The 19,425-nt window shown below is 43.5% G+C and overlaps 1 protein-coding gene across 1 annotated transcript in view; it reads left to right on the top strand.

Annotated features, from left to right (window-relative positions):
• Positions 1-19,425, top strand: part of LOC115159117 (RAB6A-GEF complex partner protein 1) — a 68,244-nt gene that overhangs the window by 32,289 nt on the left and 16,530 nt on the right. Inside the window, exons 3-4 of the mRNA XM_029708546.1 lie at positions 9,317-9,396; positions 19,028-19,135. Of these exons, the coding sequence (XP_029564406.1) occupies positions 9,317-9,396; positions 19,028-19,135 (188 nt within the window). The remainder of the gene's footprint in view (positions 1-9,316; positions 9,397-19,027; positions 19,136-19,425) is intronic.

The raw sequence follows: 19,425 nt of genomic DNA, 5'->3' as shown, positions 1-19,425 counted from the left end.
CCAACTGAACTCCCTGCCCCCCTCGGTTATGGAGTGTTGAGACTCAGGGACACATAGCCCTGCTGGAAACCCCAAATTGGAGGAGAGCAGACCACAGCTCCCAGGAGGAACAGCTGTATTCCATATGTGTTTGTACCATGATTCCGGCTGGGTAAACGTAATCACACCAGACCCAGGCAAAGTTTATCTTTAGGAGAGGGAGAAAGGAGAAAGAAAGCTGTGTGGAGAGAGGGGGAGGAGTTGTTGTCGCCATTTCATAATTTTCTGCGTTTTTGTTTTTTATTTTTTCTGTGTTCAGTGTGCTTCTGTTAATCTTAACTGTCTGACCACAATTTGGCTCATAAAACAGGAGTTTGAAGTAGACCGGTAGAGATGCTTAAAGTTGCAGCACCAATGTTATTTCATTCACGAAATAGTAGTCGCACACTATATGCTGGGTAGACCATTTCATTATTAGGTTTAGGCCCTAACGACTGAATTGTTGAGATTATGTGTATATATATATGTGTGTGTGCTTCCTCCTTTTTATACAGTTTAGTACTCTCCGTTAGTCAACACTTCAACAAACATCTTTCGGTGTGCGTCAGCTCATGTTTTTTACCATTGAAGAAATAATTAAGCAATAAGGCACGAGGGGGTGTGGTGTATGTCCAATATACCACGGCTAAGGGCTGTTCTTATTAGAGGTCGACCGATTTTATGATTTTTCAACGCCGATACCAATTTTATTGGAGGACCAAAAAAAAGCCGACACCGATTAATCGGCCATATATATATATATATATATATATGAGGACAATTGCAACAATACTGAATTAACACTTATTTTAACTTAATATAATACATAAATAAATCAATTTAGAGAAGTGACACAATTTCCCTAGTTAAAAGAAATTCATGTTAGCAGGAAATATTAACTAAATATGCAGGTTAAAAAAAAACAAAAAAAACTTGTGTATTGATTTTAAGAAAGGCATTGATGTTTATGGTTAGGTACACATTGGTGCAACGACGGTGCTTTTTTTGCAAATGCGCTTGTTAAATCATCACCCGTTTGGCGAAGTAGGCTGTGATTCGATGATAAATTAACAAGCACCGCATTGATTATATGCAACGCAGGACAAGCTAGATAAACTAGTAATATCATCAACCATGTGTAGTTAACTAGTGATTATGTTAAGATTGATTGTTTTTTATTAGATAAGTTTAATGCTAGCTAGCAACTTACCTTGGCTCCTTGCTGCACTCGCGTAACAGGTGGTCAGCCTGCCACGCAGTCTACTCGTGGAGTACAATGTAATCGGCCATAAATGCAGATTACCGATTGTTATGAAACTTGAAATCGGCCCTAATTAATCGGCCATGCCGATTAATCAGTCAACCTCTAGTTCTTATGCACGACGCAAAGCGGAGTGCCTGGATACAGCCCTTAGCCGTGGTATACTGGCCATATTCCACGACCCCCAAGGTGCCTTATTGCTATTGTGAACTGTGTACCAATGTAATTAGAGCAGTAAAAATACATGTTTTGTCATACCCATGGTATACGGTCTGATATACCACGGCTGTCAGCCAAATTAGCATGCAGGACTCGAACCACCCAGTTTCTAATCAACATTAGAGAATAGACTACAGAGATGAGAATTGACAACATTCTGATTCTAGAGTTCTGCTGTGATCTGTATAAATATGTCACTTAAGTGATGTACTAATTAGCCTGCTGTCACTATCTTTGAGGAGGGGGGGGAATGCAATATTAGGAATGTGTTTGTAATGTTTGGTATGCTCATTCTATATGCCATTTAGCAGAATTTTTATGCAAAGCAACTTAGTCATGCGTGCATTCACTCAAGTCCTGGGAATGGAACCCACTATCATGGTGTTGCGAACACCATGCTCTACCAACTGAGCTACAGAGGACTCTGCTGTCTTCATGTCTTCATGTCTCTCCAACAGTCAAGAGGTTCAGTTGGTTCCAATGCGTCAGCGTAGCTAAGAAGTAGCTGAGGCTGTGCTAGTCCTGCATGTCCACTGTCAATGCCTATACATTTTAGGAGATCTGATCGTGTTATTTAATAAGGTTCAAAGAAAAGAAAGGCTGGTAGCTGCAGGTCTCTGCGATAGAAGCCGTGGAGACGAGTAGGTGGCCTTCCTCACAGCACACACAAACACACACCGAGCTCGCTGCCATCCAGGACCTCTATACCAAGCGGTTTCAGACGAGTTCATTGTTAGTGTACACCTGGTGTTTACGAAACGTGCCAAATAAAATGTGACTTTGATTTGACGCACGCGCCACATAATCGCACAAACACGCACTGTTATCTACCCGGTGGGAGGAAGAACAACACCCCCTCTTTATGCTTCATTGAGGATCCTGTACCCACTTAGCAATTGCGGACTGCACCTTTTAGCCCACTGCATCGTGCCCTCGGCTGAGTCACAACACCAAGAAGGGTAGATGTTGCATGGCCTTTCAGTTCTGTTTTCTTAACAATGTAGCCTGTCAGCTTGATAAAATAACAAAACAGAAAGCAAGCCGTTTGCCAGATCCAGATATATTCTTTGTGGTAGGCTAGTTAAAGCTGCAATATAACTTCTTGGACTACCCGACCAAATTCCCATAGAAATGTGTTTATAGATCTGTCATTCTCATTTGAAAGCAGGTCTAAGAAGCGGTAGTTATGTTATATGTGCGCTATTTCTATGCTTTCCATTCTTAAGTTATGTTTTTGCGTCTTTTACTATTGGTTTTGTACAATAGTTGAAAATACAGTATATTTTCAAAAACAATATTGTATTTCACAGCGGTTTAGATGGTACAGTGATTCTCTACACTCGTTTTGTCACAAACTGAAATTACGCAAACTATTTGAATTTTAGCAACCAGGAAATGGTGGAGGCGGAGCAATTTCTCCATATTGCACCTTTAACAGCTGCTGCCAAAATACCATCGTTGTCTTGGTAGAATTATTATTATCTATGTTTAACATGCATTTCCAAGGTAGCTGTTTAGAGGCTAGCTACTATTGTAAAATATGTTAATTGTTTGAAGGGGGACCTTTGATGCTCAAGATTAGGATCATCACAGGTGCTGCTGTCCATTTTTTTTGTATCTGTGCATTTGAAACATCAGTAGTATTCCTGTTTATAACATGCTCAAGCTCTTTGACATACGAGTTTATTGAGAGAGCTCATTTTGGCTCCCAATAAGCAGTAAGACTGACAGTTAAATGAATGAACACATTGAACGTTCTTACAAGGAGCCAACAATCAGTTGTGTGTTTGAATGAAATGTGTAAATGCAACAAAGTCAAACATATGTAAAAATATATATTTTCCACAGTAAGTTTTTTTTTTTTTTTATAACTTTTTTTGGTTTGTTGCCTAGTTAGATTGCGTCGGTTTAGTTTCACACAGTCCACCATATCTCAGCTCAGCTGCAGTGTTGGCTGGTTAGCTCAGACGGTGCTGAAATATCTGCACTGCGTTTTCAATCAGAGGAAATGCTTATCATCATAACTAGGCCATCTGATGAGACTGAGGAGCCTGCTGTGAGCATTCACGCTATATTTATATACTCCCCCCTTTTGAATGTGATGAAGTGCTTTTCTTAAGTAATAACTAACTGGAAGTGTTGGGCCTGCTTTTCTGTATGCAGAATATTTATCTGACGAGGAGTCGCAGTTAAAGGTTTGAGTGCGCATGTGCAAGTTGGAGTCTATCCACTTACTCCAATGTAGGTAATGAAATGTAAATTGTTTTCTATGGCAACAACTCTCTTTTCAACAGAGTTTTTAATAGATGTTTTCTCTTCCATCTCCTCTCCTGTAGAACTAATAAACTCAGCAAAAAAAGAAACGTCCTCTCACTGTCAACTGCGTTTATTTTCAGCAAACTGTGTAGATATTTTTATGAACATAACACGATTCAACAACTGAGACAAAGTGAACAAGTTCCACAGACATGTGACTAACAAATTGAATAATGTGTCCCTGAACAAAGGGGGGGTCAAAATCAAAAGTAAGTCAGTATCTGATGTGGCCACCAGCTACATTAAGTGCTGCAGTGCATGTCCTCCTCATAGACTGCACCAGATTTGCCAGTTCTTGCTGTGAGATGTTACCCCACTCTTCCACCAAGGCACCTGCAAGTTCCCATTTCTGGGGGGAATGGCCCTAGCCCTCACCCTCCGATCCAACAGACGTGCTCAATGGGATTGAGATCCGGGCTCTTCGCTGGCCATGGCAGAACACAGGAAAATCATTGCAGGAAATTGCAGGAAATCAAGCACAGAACAAGCAGTATGGCTGGTGGCATTGTCATGCTGGAGGGTCATGTCTGGATGATCCTGCAGGAAGGGTACCACATGAGGGAGGAGGATGTCTTCCCTGTAACGCACAGCATTGAGATTGCCTGCAATGACGACAAGCTCAGTCCGATGATGCTGTGACACACTGCCCCAGACCATGACGGACTCTCCACCTCCAAATCGATCCCGCTCCAGAGTACAGGCCTCGGTGTAACGCTCATTCCTTCACCGATAAACGCGAATCCGACCATCACCCCTGGTGAGACACAACTGCGACTCGTTAGTGAAGAGCACTTTTTGCCAGTCCTGTCTGGTCCAGCGACGGTGGGTTTGTGCCCATAGGCGACGTTGTTGCCGGTGATGTCTGGTGAGGACCTGCCTTACAACAGGCCTACAAGCCCTCACTCCAGCCTCTCTCAGTCTATTGCGGACAGTCTGAGCACTGATGGAGGGATTGTGCTTTCCTGGTGTAACTCGGTAGTTGTTGTTGCCATCCTGTACCTGTCCCACAGGTGTGATGTTCGGGTGTGCCGATCCTGTGCAGGTGTTGTTACACGTGGTCTGCCACTGCGAGGACTATCAGCTGTCCGTCCTGTCTACCTGTAGTGCTGTCTTAGGTGTCTCACTGTACGGACATTGCAATTTATTGCCCTGGCCACATCTGCAGTCCTCATGCCTCCTTGCAGCATGCCTAAGCCACGTTCACGCAGATGAGCAGGGACCCTGGGCATCTTTCTTTTGGTGTTTTTCAGAGTCAGTAGAAGGGCCTCTTTAGTGTCCTAAGTTTTCATAACTGACCTTAATTGCCTACCGACTGTAAGCTGTTAGTGTCTTAACAGGTGCATGTTCATTAATTGTTCACGGTTCATTGGACAAGCATGGGAAACGGTGTTTAAACCCTTTACGATGAAGATCTGTGAAGTTATTTGGATTTTTACGAATTATCTTTTAAGGACAGGGTCCTGAAAAAGGGCCGTTTTCTTCTTTTTTGCTGAGTTTAGATATTCAATCCGAGATATAAAAATGAACCGTTCAGAACTCCATGTTCTAGAAGTGTCAACATATAAAAAATTTAAAAAAACGTCTGATAGGATAGCCTACATGTAGCTAGAGTAAGTCTTTCTGTCGGGCCCTTTTTGCCTGCTTTCCTGTCACCCAGGCAACCACATCCATCCCTGCGGTTTAGCTCATCATGAATGTTTCTTGAAGGTGGTCCGGTAACTGTATAGATTTAATTTAACCACCGCTCTATATCCAACACAGTCCTTTTCCCTGCCCTGCTATGTTCTCATAAAAAAAATGGTCCTCTTCAACGGTCATGTGGAGGAGTCCGACAGATCAACATGGCAAGGAGATGTTTGGCTTGGCGCTTCACACACTCACTCTCATCGTTTTCATCATTTTCATATGCAAAATCATTCCTACGTAATATCCATGAAGTAATGTCCCAGCCATGTTTTTAGCGTCTGTATTTAGACTGCGTGTCATCGTGCAGCAGGAGCCTACAGCCTCTGTAGGGTTGGGGTCAATTCCATTTATATTCCAGTCAATTCAGAAAGCAAACCCAATTCCACATGTTCCTAATTGAAAAGTATGGAATTTCAGTGTATGGAATTGACCACCAACCCTGCTATAGAGGGACAGAGTAGAAGCGACTGCCACTAACATAATACCGTTTTAACACTACAGAGCAGAGCCAAACCAAGCCGAGAGGCACTGTACTGGGCTGGTTACACATCCGCCAAAGTTGTTGGAACGTCCAACAAATATTAATGCCGGCATAGTATGGTTCAGGTTGGCGCAATAGTGTTAAGAAGGAGTCTATCACTAGCAGGCTTGATTCTGCTCCCATCCCGACCTCGCTGCCAGCCAGCTGTCACTCACTGAGGCAGCATGTATTCTTCCCTCATCAGCACAGAGTCGCAGGGTGAACTCTGAGAAAGTTCAGACACATTGCTCTTCCAAAAATATGTCCCGTCTTACTTTGCATGTCCAAAAGTATGTGGACACCTGCTCGTCAAACATATCATTCCAAAATCATGGGCATTCATATGGAGTTGGTCTCCCCTTTTGCTGCTATAACAGCCCTCCACTCTCTGGGAAGGCTTTCCACATGTTGGAACATTTGCTGCGAGGACTTGCTTCCATTCAGCCACGAGCATTAGTGAGGTCGGGTAACGATGTTGGGCGATTAGGCCTGGCTCGCAGTCAATGTTACAATTAATCTCAAAGGTGTTCCATGGGGTTGAGGTCAGGGCTCTGTGAAGGCCAATCAAGTTCTTCCACACCGATCTCGACAAACCATTTCTGTATGGTCCGCTCTTTGTGCACGGGGGCATTGTCATACAGGAAAGGTCCATCCCCAAACTGTTGCCACAAAGTTGGGAGCACAGAGTCGTCTAGAACGTCGTTGTATGATGTAGCGTTAAGATTTCCCTTCACTGGATCTAAAGGGCCTGAACCATGAAAAACTCCCCAGAGCATTATTCCTCTTCCACCAAACTTGACAGTTGGCATTATGCATTCGGGCAGGTAGCGTTCTCCTGGCATCTGTCAAACCCAGATCTGTCCGTCGGACTGCCAGATGGTGAAGTGTGATTCAGCACTTCAGAGAACGCTTTTCCACTGCTCCAGAGTCCAATGGCGGTGAGCTTTACAGCATACCAGCCAACGCTTAGCATTGCCCATGGTGCTCTTAGGCTTGTGTGCGGCTGCTCGGCCATGGAAACCCATTTCATGAAGCCCCCGACGAACAGTTCTTGTGCTGATGTTGCTTCCAGAGGCAGTTTAGAACTCGCTAGTAAGTGTTGCAACAATTTTTACGTTCTTCATCACTTGGCGGTCCTGTTCTGTGAGCTTGTGTGGCCTACCACTTCGCGGCTGAGCCTTTGTTGCTCCTATATTTTTCCACTTCATAATATGAGCATTTACAGTTGACCGGGGCCGCTCTAGCAGGGCAAAAATTTGACTAACTTGAAAGGTGAGAAGGTGGAAGGTGGAAAGGTGGCTTCCTAGGACGGTGCCACATTGAATTCACTGAGCTCTTCAGTAAGGCTATTCTACTGACAATGCTTGTCTATGGAGATTGCATGGCTGTGGTCAATGTATATACACCTGTCAGCAACGGGTGTGGCTGAAATAGCCAAATCCACTCATTTGAAGGGATGTGCACATACTTTTGGCCATGTAGTGTGTAGCTATCTCTTTCTCTCTCTTCTATACGTTCTCTCGCGCTCTCCTTTCTCCAGCCCAGACTCTATTTTCAGTCTCTTATTGCTCTGCTCTCTGAGTAATGCTTGGCTTTGTTTCTGCCGCACACCAGATCAAAGCTGCATGGACTGGCTGTGTTTGTTGTCCTTGACAGTTCTTTTCTTCTCAACAGTTATTTTTCAGAAGAATTTCTCTAGCTTTTCTTTCATAACAGCTTTGCCTCTGGCATTGCTAGTGTCACTAAATCACTTACTCCCACCAGGCTTTTACTGAAATGTCATGTTTAGTTATGGAACTAGCTTAACTTCCTGAGTTTTACTTCCTCCCCCACATCTCCATGGAGACCTCTGTGTAATTGTATGGTTCTGTTGCTCTTTGGGTTATTCTTTATTGGATGCTGCTTCGTCTGGTCCCAGATCTATGTTGTCCTGCCGACAGTCGTAACAATGATGACTATAGGAGTTGGCAAAATGGCACGAACAGATCTGAGACCAAGCTAGATACTCCCTAGTCTAAGTTAAGCTGTTTTTGGCCGTGAAAAAAAAAAAAAAAGAATTCCTCTAAGTTGTTTTTGTCAAATGTATACACGGAAAAGCTTCAGCAAGACTAACATTAGACAATTTGGTATCTGTACGCTGCTGTGGTAAGCTGTACATGAAATATGGTCCTTCATTTAGATCATAAATAGTTTTTTTAGTCATAAACGGCTGTTCCTTTTCAGTTCTAGAGGTTGACACATTGACTGACCGACAGTCTGTGATATGAGTGTTGGATTGAAGCGTTGTTTGTTTTTTAAAGAGTAGGCCCAGACCATGTGTCTGCTACTCCAGCCTTAATGACTATAACAGAGCCCAGTTTGGCTACAGATCTCTTTCTCTCTCTCTCTTCCTCTCTCTGGTTTTATAGTACTCTAGCCTACTTATTGCTCCAGCTGGTGTTGCCTGTGGGGAATGAGTCAAATTTCTCACCTCGTTATGTTTCGTTGGTGCGTGGCACTCCTTTTGGTTGCCACGCTGTGTGGAAATGTCGGGGTACTCCAGGTATCCTTTGACTGTTTGGGGGTTACTTGAGGTTAGGCTACAACGTTAGTTCAGTGAGTGCTGTGCACTGCGAAACCGCGCAAATGATATGCCGTTCACTGACTGACTGTATCACGTGTCGCTGAAGTCTCAGGCTTCAGGCTCAAGTTTACTGTGAGCGTCTTTGAACTTGTGGTATGCAAATAAAGTTGATGTTCAACAGGAAAGTCAGGAACTGGCCAACTGTTAACATGAAATTTAAAAGTGTGTGCATTTAGGCTAGTATAGGCATATCTATTTACTGTGCCCCTTGATGCCCCGAAGCTTGTAGAAAAACTCCCCTTTATTCTAGGTAAAACTTTCTCTAGCCTGAAGTATTCTCCTGTCTCGACTGCCCTTGCAAGGCCAGACGGGCTGAAAAGGAGCGCTCTCTCTCCTAACTGATAATAATGACACGTCTGAACAGTAGTGGCTGGGGATGGAGAGAGAGGTTCTCTGTATACTGTAAATGTATACAGCAGGCTGGATGTAATAACACACCAAACCACAGTCGCTCTCTGATGGATCAGAGTTGATCTCAAGCATGACCAAGGCCACACCTTACTCATGAATATTGTGTATCTCTCTCTCTTTCTCTCTCTCTTTCTTTCTCTTTCTTTCTCTTTCTCTTTCTTTTCTCTTTCTTTTTCTCTCTTTCTTTCTCTCTCTCTCTCTCTTTCTCTCTCTCTTTCTCTCTCTCTTCTCTCTCTCTTCTCTCTCTCTTCTCTCTCTGTAGGCTGCCAATGGCTACATCCTCATGTTTGACGTGGTGGGAGGAGGAGAGGACAAGTATCTTTATGAGCCAGTCTATCCCAAGTGAGTACTCAATTCTTTCCTTCCTGTTCTCTCCACCCACTTCCATCTCTCCCCCCCTCCCCCAGAGTCAAATGTTGAAGTTCAAAGTACAACAACAAAGGTCAACTGCAGCAGGCAAAGGACCTGCTGGGGAAGGAAGGGGTTAAATGTGGATGTTCAAAGCTAGCAACAAAGACCAACAATGCTCAGTCACTCATGGCTTAGGACAAACCCCACTGTGTGTCTACACATGGCATGTTATCACAATTCATTTACCAGTGGGTCTGAGCAATAGGCTGTAGTTTAGGACTGGACTAGAGTTCAAAGTTAGCCACAAAGGTCAGTGTTGTGCTCTAGCAGGCAATGCTCAGTCACTCAGTGTTAAACACAAACCCAACTGTGTGTGCTGTCTACACAATGTAATAATGAGTGTATCAGTCAGTGGGCCTGAAGAAAAGGCTGTAGTTCAGGACATCATTGCATATCGAAGGCCTTGGTAAATGTCAGGACTAATTAGATGAACAATTATTGCTGTGGATGACTGTACAATGTGTTCTTCACCAGTCATATGCTCCCACTGTTATAACACAGGGCACAGGGATGTGTGCATGGGTGTGTCATTACCACAGCCAGGTCTCTCAGTGAGGGACAACTCTGAGCTCCACAGTGAGCCCAGTCGTTTAAATTGATGGCCTATTTTATACAGAGAGATTGGCACCGTAGGCAATGAAACCAATCATAGCCCTCCTTTTACTTGTATTATTGCACATCCTGCAAATCACCAGCAGAGGGCGACCATTTTGAATCCATTTTCACATTCACTCTGTTGGTAATGCTTACAAATTGGATCATAACTCAAAACGTAGCAGAGATCCCACTCTGGAACTTTGATATGCACATAGTGTATTATGTTCAACTGTGTGTGTGTGTGTACAGTTTATATATATATATATATATATATATATATACTGCTCAAAAAAATTAAGGGAACACTTAAACAACACAATGTAACTCGAAGTCAATCACACTTCTGTGAAATCAAACTGTCCACTTAGGAAGCAACACTGATTGACAATAAATGTCACATGCTGTTGTGCAAATGGAATAGACAACAGGTGGAAATTATAGGCAAGTAGCAAGACACCCTCAATAAAGGAGTGGTTCTGCAGGTGGGGACTACAGACCACTTCTCAGTTCCTATGCTTCCTGGCTGATGTTTTGGTCACTTTTGAATGCTGGCGGTGCTTTCACTCTAGTGGTAGCATGAGACGGAGTCTACAACCCACACAAGTGGCTCAGGTAGTGCAGCTCATCCAGGATGGCACATCAATGCGAGCTGTGGCAAGAAGGTTTGCTGTGTCTGTCAGCGTAATGTCCAGAGCATGGAGGCGCTACCAGGAGACAGGCCAGTACATCAGGAGAAGTGGAGGAGGCCGTAGGAGGGCAACAACCCAGCAGCAGGACTGCTACCTCCGCCTTTGTGCAAGGAGGAGCAGGAGAAGCACTGCCAGAGCCCTGCAAAATGACCTCCAGCAGGCCACAAATGTGCATGTGTCTGCTCAAACGGTCAGAAACAGACTCCATGAGGGTGGTATGAGGGCCCAACGTCCACAGGTGGGGGTTGTGCTTACAGCCCAACACCGTGCAGGACGTTTGGCATTTGCCAGAGAACACCAAGATTGGCAAATTGGCCACTGGCGCCCTGTGCTCTTCACAGATGAAAGCAGGTTCACACTGAGCACGTGACAGACGTGACAGAGTCTGGAGACGCCGGGGAGAACGGGCATTTCTTTGGGGGGCCGCACAGCCCTCCATATGCTCGCCAGAGGTAGCCTGACTGCCATTAGGTACCGAGATGAGATCCTCAGACCCCTTGTGAGACCATATGCTGGTGCGGTTGGCCCTGGGTTCCTCCTAATGCAAGACAATGCTAGACCTCATGTGGCTGGAGTGTGTCAGCAGTTCCTGCAAGAGGAAGGCATTGATGCTATGGACTGGCCCGCCCGTTCCCCAGACCTGAATCCAATTGAGCACATCTGGGACATCATGTCTCGCTCCATCCACCAACGCCACGTTACACCACAGACTGTCCAGGAGTTGGCGGATGCTTTAGTCCAGGTCTGGGAGGAGATCCCTCAGGAGACCATCCGCCACTTCATCAGGAGCATGCCCAGGCGTTGTAGGGAGGCTTATTCGGGCACGTGGAGGCCACACACACTACTGAGCCTCATTTTGACTTGTTTTAAGGACATTACATCAAAGTTGGATCAGCCTGTAGTGTGGTTTTCCACTTTAATTTTGAGTGTGACTCCAAATCCAGACCTCCATGGGTTGATAAATTGGATTTCCATTGATTATTTTTGTGTGATTTTGTTGTCAGCACATTCAACTATGTAAAGAAAAAAGTATTCAATAAGATTATTTCTTTCATTCAGATCTAGGATGTTGTTTAAGTGTTCCCTTTATTTTTTTGAGCAATATATATATATATATATATATATATATATGCAAAAGGGCGGCAGGTAGCCCAGCGTTTAAGAGGTTGGGCCATCTGTCGCTCCTGTAAGTTGCTTTGGATAAGAGAGTCTAAATGACTAAAATGTCAATGTACACACATATACAGTATATACAGTGCATTCGGAAAGTATTCAGACCGCTTGGTTTTTTTCCTCATGTTGTTACATTACAGCCTTATTCTAAAATGTATGACATAATTTTTTCCCCTCATCAATCTACACACAATACCCCATAATAGACAAACTAAAAACAGGTTTTTAGAAAAAACAGAAATACCTTATTTACATAAGTATTCAGACCCTTTGCTATGAGACTCAAAATTGAGGTCAGGTGCATCCTGTTTCCATTGATCATCCTTGCCATGTTTCTACAACTTGATTGGAGTCCACCTGTGGTAAATTCAATTGATTGGACATGATTTGGAAAGGCACACACCTGTCTATATAAGGTCCCACAGTTGACAGTGCATGCAGAGAAAAAGCCAAACCATGTGATTGAAAGAATTGTCTGTAGCACTCTGAGACATGATTGTGTCAAGGCACAGAGCTGGGGAAGAGTACCAAAACATTTCTGCAGCATTGAAGGTCCCCAAGAACACATTAGCTTCCATTAGCAAGATGGCACCTGACGGAGATGGTCGCCTCGCTTCGAGTCCTTAGAAACTATGCAGTATTTTTTTATTGAATTTAATGATTTTTTTAAATGTATTTCTTACATTGTTACCCCAGGAAAAAGTGTTATTACATACAGTCGGGAAGAACTATTGGAAATAAGAGCGACGTCAACTTACCAACATTACGACCAGGAATACGACTTTCCCGAAGCGGATACTTTGTTCGGACCACCACCCAGGACAGTGGATCTAATCCCAGAAGCCGACCCAAAACAACGTTGCCGCAGAAGAGGCAGACTGAGTGGCCTCCTGGTCAGGCTCCGTCTTCATACGTCGCGCAAACAGAGATAAACACCTCTGGGAAGAATGGCGGGGGTATACGTTTTATGATTAACGACTCATGGTGTAATCATAACATACAGGAACTCAAAGTTATTCTGCTCACCCGACCTAGAATTCCTTACAATCAAATGCCGGCCATATTATCTCACACGTGAATTCTCGTCAATTATCGTCACAGCTGTGTATAAACCCCCTCAAGCAGACACCACGACGGCCCTCATGGAACTGCACTGGACTCTATGTAAACTGGAAACCATATGTCCTGAGGCTGCATTTATTGTAGCTGGGGATTTTAACAAAGCAAATTTGAGAACAAGGATACCTAAATTCTATTAACATATTGATTGTGATCACTGCTACTCTAACTTCAGCAATCCTTACAAGGCCCTCCCTTGCCCTCCCTTCAGCAAATCCAACCACGACTCCATCTTTCTCCTACTATCTTATAGGCAGAAACTCAAACAGGATGTACCTGTGACTAGAACATTTAACGCTGGTCTGACCAATCGGAATCCATGCTTCAAGATTTTGATCACGCGGACTGGAATATGTTCCGGTCAGCCTCAGAGAACAACATTGACCGATACGCTGACTCGGTGAGTGCGTTTATAAAGAAGTGCTTTGGAGATGTTGTATCCACTGTGACTATTAAAACCTACGCTAACCAGAAACCGTGGATGGATGGCAGCATTTGCGCAAAACTGAAAGCGCAAACCACCGCATTAAGGACTGGGGATATGGCCGAATATAAACAGTGTAGTTATTCTCTCCACAAGGCAAACAAACAAGTGAAATACAGGGACAAAGTGGAGTCGCAATTCAACGGCTCAAACACTAGACTTAAGTGGCAGGGTCTACTGGAAATCACGGGCTACAAAAAGAAAACCAGCCACGTCATGGACACCGACGTCTTGCTTCCAGACAAAATAAACACCTTTGCCTGCTTTGAGGATAATACAGTGCCACCATCGCGGCCCACTAACAAGGACTGTTGTTCACTGTCTACAACTTAACATTCAACACCATAGTACCATCCAAGCTCATCATTAAGCTGGAGGCCCTGGGTCCCAACCCCACCCTGTGTGATTTGGGTCCTGTACTTTGACTGGCCGCCCCCAGGTGGTGAAGGTAGGAAACATCTCCGCTGACCCTCAACACTGGGGCCCCACAAGGGTGCGTGCTCAGCCCCCTCCTGTACTCGCTGTTCACCCATGACTGCGTGGCCATGCACACCTCCAACTCAGTCATCAAGTTTGCAGATGACCCAACAGTAGTGGACTTCATTACCAACAACAACGAGGCAGCCTACACGGAGGAGGTGAGGGCTCTCTGAGTGTAGTGTCAGGAAAACAACCTCTCACTCAATGTCAACAAAACAAAGGAGATCGTGGACTTCAGGAAACAGCAGAGGGAGCACCCCCCTATCTACATTGAAGGGACAGTAGTGAAGAAGGTGTAAAGTTTCAAGTACCTTGGCGTACACATCAGACAAACTCAAATGGGCCACCCACACAGACAGTGTGGTGAATAAGGCGCAACAGCGCCTCTTCAACCTCAGGAGGCCGAAGAAATTTGACTTCTCACCTAAAACCTTCACAAACATTTATAGATGCACAGTTGAGAGCATCTTGCCGGGCTGTATCACTGCCTGGTACTGCACCGCCCTTAACTGCAAGGCTCTCCAGAGGGTGGTGCGGTCTGCCCAACGCATCACTGGGGGCAAACTACCTGCCCTTCAAGACACTGTTGTTGTTGACGATCATTAAATGTGAAGACTGTATATTATCAAATCAATTCTCTGTGTAATTTTAATTGAGCGATCAAACTAATCCTGTAACTTTAACTAGGAAGTCAGGGCACCATGGGAACATGTTTATAGAGTTTTAATTTCACAAATATAACTCATATCTTATCAAAACAGTCGCGTATTAACGAATTTTACCTCATCAGTCTTATTACTGGACGTCGCAAACCCTTGGATATCTTTACGAACCCTAGCATAGAATCATGAATCAGCGATATACAAATGGTCTTAGATAATAAATAAATAACTTAATTAATCACAGAATTACGTACACACACATTGGTCATGCATTGGTTACTACATGATACAAAGAAAAAGTTCCTAGTGGACGAAACCGATATGACTGCTTGGTAGACAAAGGAAAGGGGGTGGGGTCCACTCGAGCGGGAAACTCATAGAGGATAACTACACTCATTGCTAATACTTTGAACATGAACAACCGCTCATTCGAAAATAAATTCCAATTGACATATTTACGCGTCTGCCTTTTGTTGTCCTTCTGCTGGATAGTCAGTCGACAGAGAACCTCTGGTTTGTCCACCAGAGATCAAAGTTGTAGGTTGTTAGAATGGTTACTTCAGAGTACCATTCGGAAATGTTCTTAGATTGGATGCGTTTATCAGACTAAAGTATTTAAACAGCTGCAGTCTGAATAATTGTTCTTTACGTGGGAATGCTCTCCACGTTCTCTGGTCTTGTCCTTTTGTAGTTCTTAACCATTTCAACATGTAGCATCAGCTCCATGTTTTCTAGTCTTAACCATTCGAGACGTCTGGCTTACCATGAGTCTCTTTGGCACAATTGCCAACAGTTTCAACATGTAGCTACCGCTTCATGTTTTCTGATCTAATGTAAATTTAGTTGGAAGTGATTTTATACTCTGGTGAAGAAGGGGCGGTTCTATGATGCCTAATGTGATGTCAGGGCTCACGGGGGTGTAGCCACTGACTAGTTAAAACGTTATATGTGAACAAGTATCTTGTTGAGAAGGCCAACATCACATCTTCTCACAAATAGTTTCATATTCAATCATATATTTTACACAACCATCAGATGCAAATCCCATAATTGAGAAGTGTATACAGACGAAGAAACAGTAATGTGTGTCTGCTGTCCTTCATGAGGTCACCAAATGAAACAAACTCGACATGACTGTTCCTTGATTTCCCACCGACCGGTTCCACATTCTCAAAAATATAAATATTGTTTAATTCTCAAATAATTTTGGGAATGTAGGCGTTTGTGGGATCAGCCTCTTTGTTCCACTGTGAAATCCTCTCCTCTTACTGCATGTCCAAAGGGGGAGAGGGTCTCTTCCAAGAATTTACGACCTGTCGTTAAGTAATAAGACTGTGGAGGGAGGGGGGGGGCTGCTATGATCCTCACCCAAAAAGGGCGAGTTGTGACAGCACCCGATGTCACAGGAAGGCCAAAAAGTTCATCAAGGACAACAACCACCCAAGCCACTGCCTGTTCACCCCACTACCATCCAGAAGGCGAGGTCAGTACAGGTTAATCAAAGCTGGGACCGCAAGACTGAAAAACAGCTTCTATCTCAAGGCCATTAGACTGCTAAACACCAATCAATAACTCAGAGAGGCTGCTGCCTACAGAGACTCATCACTGGCCACTTTAATACATGGATCACTGGTCACTTTAAACAATGCCACTTTAATAATGTTAACATATCTTACATTACTCATCTCATATGTATATAATGTACCTTATACCATCTATTGCACCTTGCCTACGCCGCTCGGCCATCGCTCATCCATATATTTATATGTACCTATTCTCATTCCATCCCTTTAGATTTGTGTGTAGCAGGTAGTTGTTGGGGAATTGTTTCATATTGCTGCACTGTCGGAACTAGAAGCGCAAGCATTTCGCTACACTCACATTAACATCTGCTAACTATGTGTATGTGACCAATAAAATTGGATTTGGATTTGATTTGACCTTTAAATGGAACAAGTTTGGAACAACCAAGACACTTTGTGGAGCTGGCCGCCCGGCCAAACTGAGCAATCGGGGGAGAAGGGCCTTGGTCAGGGAGATGGGAGAACCTTCCAGAAGGACAACCATCTCTGCAGCACTCAACCAATCAGGCCTTTATGGTAGAATAGCCAGACGGAAGCCACTCCTCAGTAAAAGGCACATGACAGCCAGCTTGGCGTTTGCTGAAGGACTCTCAGACCATTAAAAAAAATTGTCTGGTCTGATGAAACCAAGATTGAAATCTTTGGCCTGAATGCCAAGCATCACGTCTGGAGGAAACCTTGCACCATATCTATGGTGAAGCATGGTGGTGGCAGCATCATGCTGTGGGGATGTTTTTCAGCGGCAGGGACTTGGAGACTAGTCAGTATCGAGGAAAAGATGAACGGAGCAAAGTACAGAGAGATCCTTGATGAAAACCTGCTCCAGAGCGAAGGTTCACCTTACAACAGGAAAACGACCCTAAGCACACAGCCAAGACAAATCAGGAGTGGCTTTGGGACAAGTCTCTGAATGTCCTTGAGTGACCCAGGCAGAGCCCAGACAGTAACCCAATCGAACATCTCTGGAGAGACCTGAAAATAGCTGTGCAGAAATGCTCCCTATCCAACCTGACAGAGCTTGAGAGGATCTGCAGAGAAGAATGGGAGAAACTCCCCAAATACAGGTGTGCCAAGCTTGTAGCATCATACCCAAGACTCGAGGCTGTAATCGCCGCTAAAGGTGCTTCAACAAAGTACTGAGTAAAAGGTCTGAATGTGTAGTTCCTTTTTATTTCTATGCCTTCTACAGGATTGTATGGTATGTAACAACGTGTCCTGAGAGAATCTGATGAACAATAGGAAATGGGCTGGAACTGAAAAGAAAAACATTATTTTCATGTGCGGTGTAAATGTGATATTTTCTTTTTTATTAGCAAAAATTTCAATAACTGTTTTTGCCACGTCATTATGGGGTATTATGTGTAGATTGATGAGGGAAAATTAATTTAATCAATTTTAGAAATAGGCTGTAACATAACAAAATGTGTAAAAAGTCAAGGGGTCTAAATACTTCCCGAATGCGCTGTATATAAACACTTACCCAAATCAAAAATAGTTTAAATATTCATGTTTTATATTTTCAACTATTAATTTTTTTAAAAATATATGAAATCAGTACTACTCTTATTACAGTGCAAGTGGTAAAGCTTCATATAACACCAATTTTTGCTTTGTAGTGCCTACAGATGAAACATGGAGTCTTAACCCTCCTGTTGTGTTCGTTTCATGGTAATTTTGTGTTCCCGGTCCAAAATGACCGCCCCCTTATAGCTGATTCATAAATCCATAATAATCCATATATTATCACCTGATGTTGTGTTAGATCTTTTTATCAACTTAATTCTTGTGAACGTTACAAGTTTTGAACTTCTATTAGCTATTTATGGCCTGTAGGCCTCATTGACCTGAGCTCATACAACTCATTGTTGAGTAAATAAAGCATAATGTATGGATTATTTTGACTAACAAATACTCAGATGAAACATTATTGTGCTATTTATCACAGACTACTTTGTGTCAATGTTTAACAAGGACTCTCTCCTCCTCACCAGTGTCATGATCAAAGATATGAAAAAAAAAAAAGAATCAAGATCCTCACATACAGTATATCATTTGGTCATTGTGCTGCCACAGAATGAGTTGTGAGCAAGGCCTTTAAAAAAAATCTTCATGTCCCAGAGCTGCTAGAAAAGTTCTATATATTATTGAAACAATGTTGCGATTGTTTGTGAGAATGCCAACAGGTGTGGTTCCCGAGGTGTGTGTGCTCAAACACACATGCACGTGTGTCCATCTGATGAATGGGCATGTGCTTGAACTCAATTTTCTACACTAATTGTAGTCTCACCCATTCATTTCTAATGACAGGTTATTTTTGACCGGGAACACCACAGGTGTACAAAAGTTAAACAAAACACCCAAAATGTAATGAAAATCATCCAAATGTATTTTGTGTGTTCAGATGCCCTGTGTGGACAAAGTCATGGAACCTTGTGACAATCAGATTAAATGAACTACGTTTTTCAGAGAGAACTTGTAAATAGGTCCAATTCGACCGGAACACAGCAGGGGTGTTAAAGGAGGACTGGGATACAATTTTGTGAAAATCACCGAAATCATGGTATTTTGTAGTTTTTTTTTTTTTGTCCTGGTGTCTTATGGAATCACTCTAGTCTGGAAGGATGCACTAGACCCAACCTGTTCTCTGACTGCTGTTGTTAAGCATCATTATTACCTAGATCCTAGAACGACGTTGACTAACCCAGGCTTTTTTGCCTTTTGATTTAGACTTGATAAGGTACTGTGAATTTGATCTGTGTGTGTGTGTGTGTTTAGAGGGAGTCCACGTGTCAAGGTCACCCCAGGTTATAAAGAGGAGCAGTGTGCCCCTGCTCTCAGCCTGGAGATGAAGAGACCCATAGATCTGGAGGCTCCCATCACCAGGTACTACAGTGTGTCTCACACACACACACACACACACACACACACGGTATACACACACACACACACACACACACACACACACACACACACACGGTATACAAACCCCAACACACACACACACACACACACACACACACACACACGGTATACAAACCCCAACACATGCACACAGTATGCAAACCTAAACACGGAAACATACATGCATGCATGCATGCATACATACATACATACATACATACATACATACATACATGCATGCATACATACATACATACATACATACATACATA

Source organism: Salmo trutta, chromosome 23 (genome assembly GCF_901001165.1).
Source record: "Salmo trutta chromosome 23, fSalTru1.1, whole genome shotgun sequence".
Taxonomy (NCBI): domain Eukaryota; kingdom Metazoa; phylum Chordata; class Actinopteri; order Salmoniformes; family Salmonidae; genus Salmo; species Salmo trutta.
The sequence above is the reverse complement of the archived record's forward strand: the minus strand, read 5'-3'. Positions and strand labels throughout refer to the sequence as shown.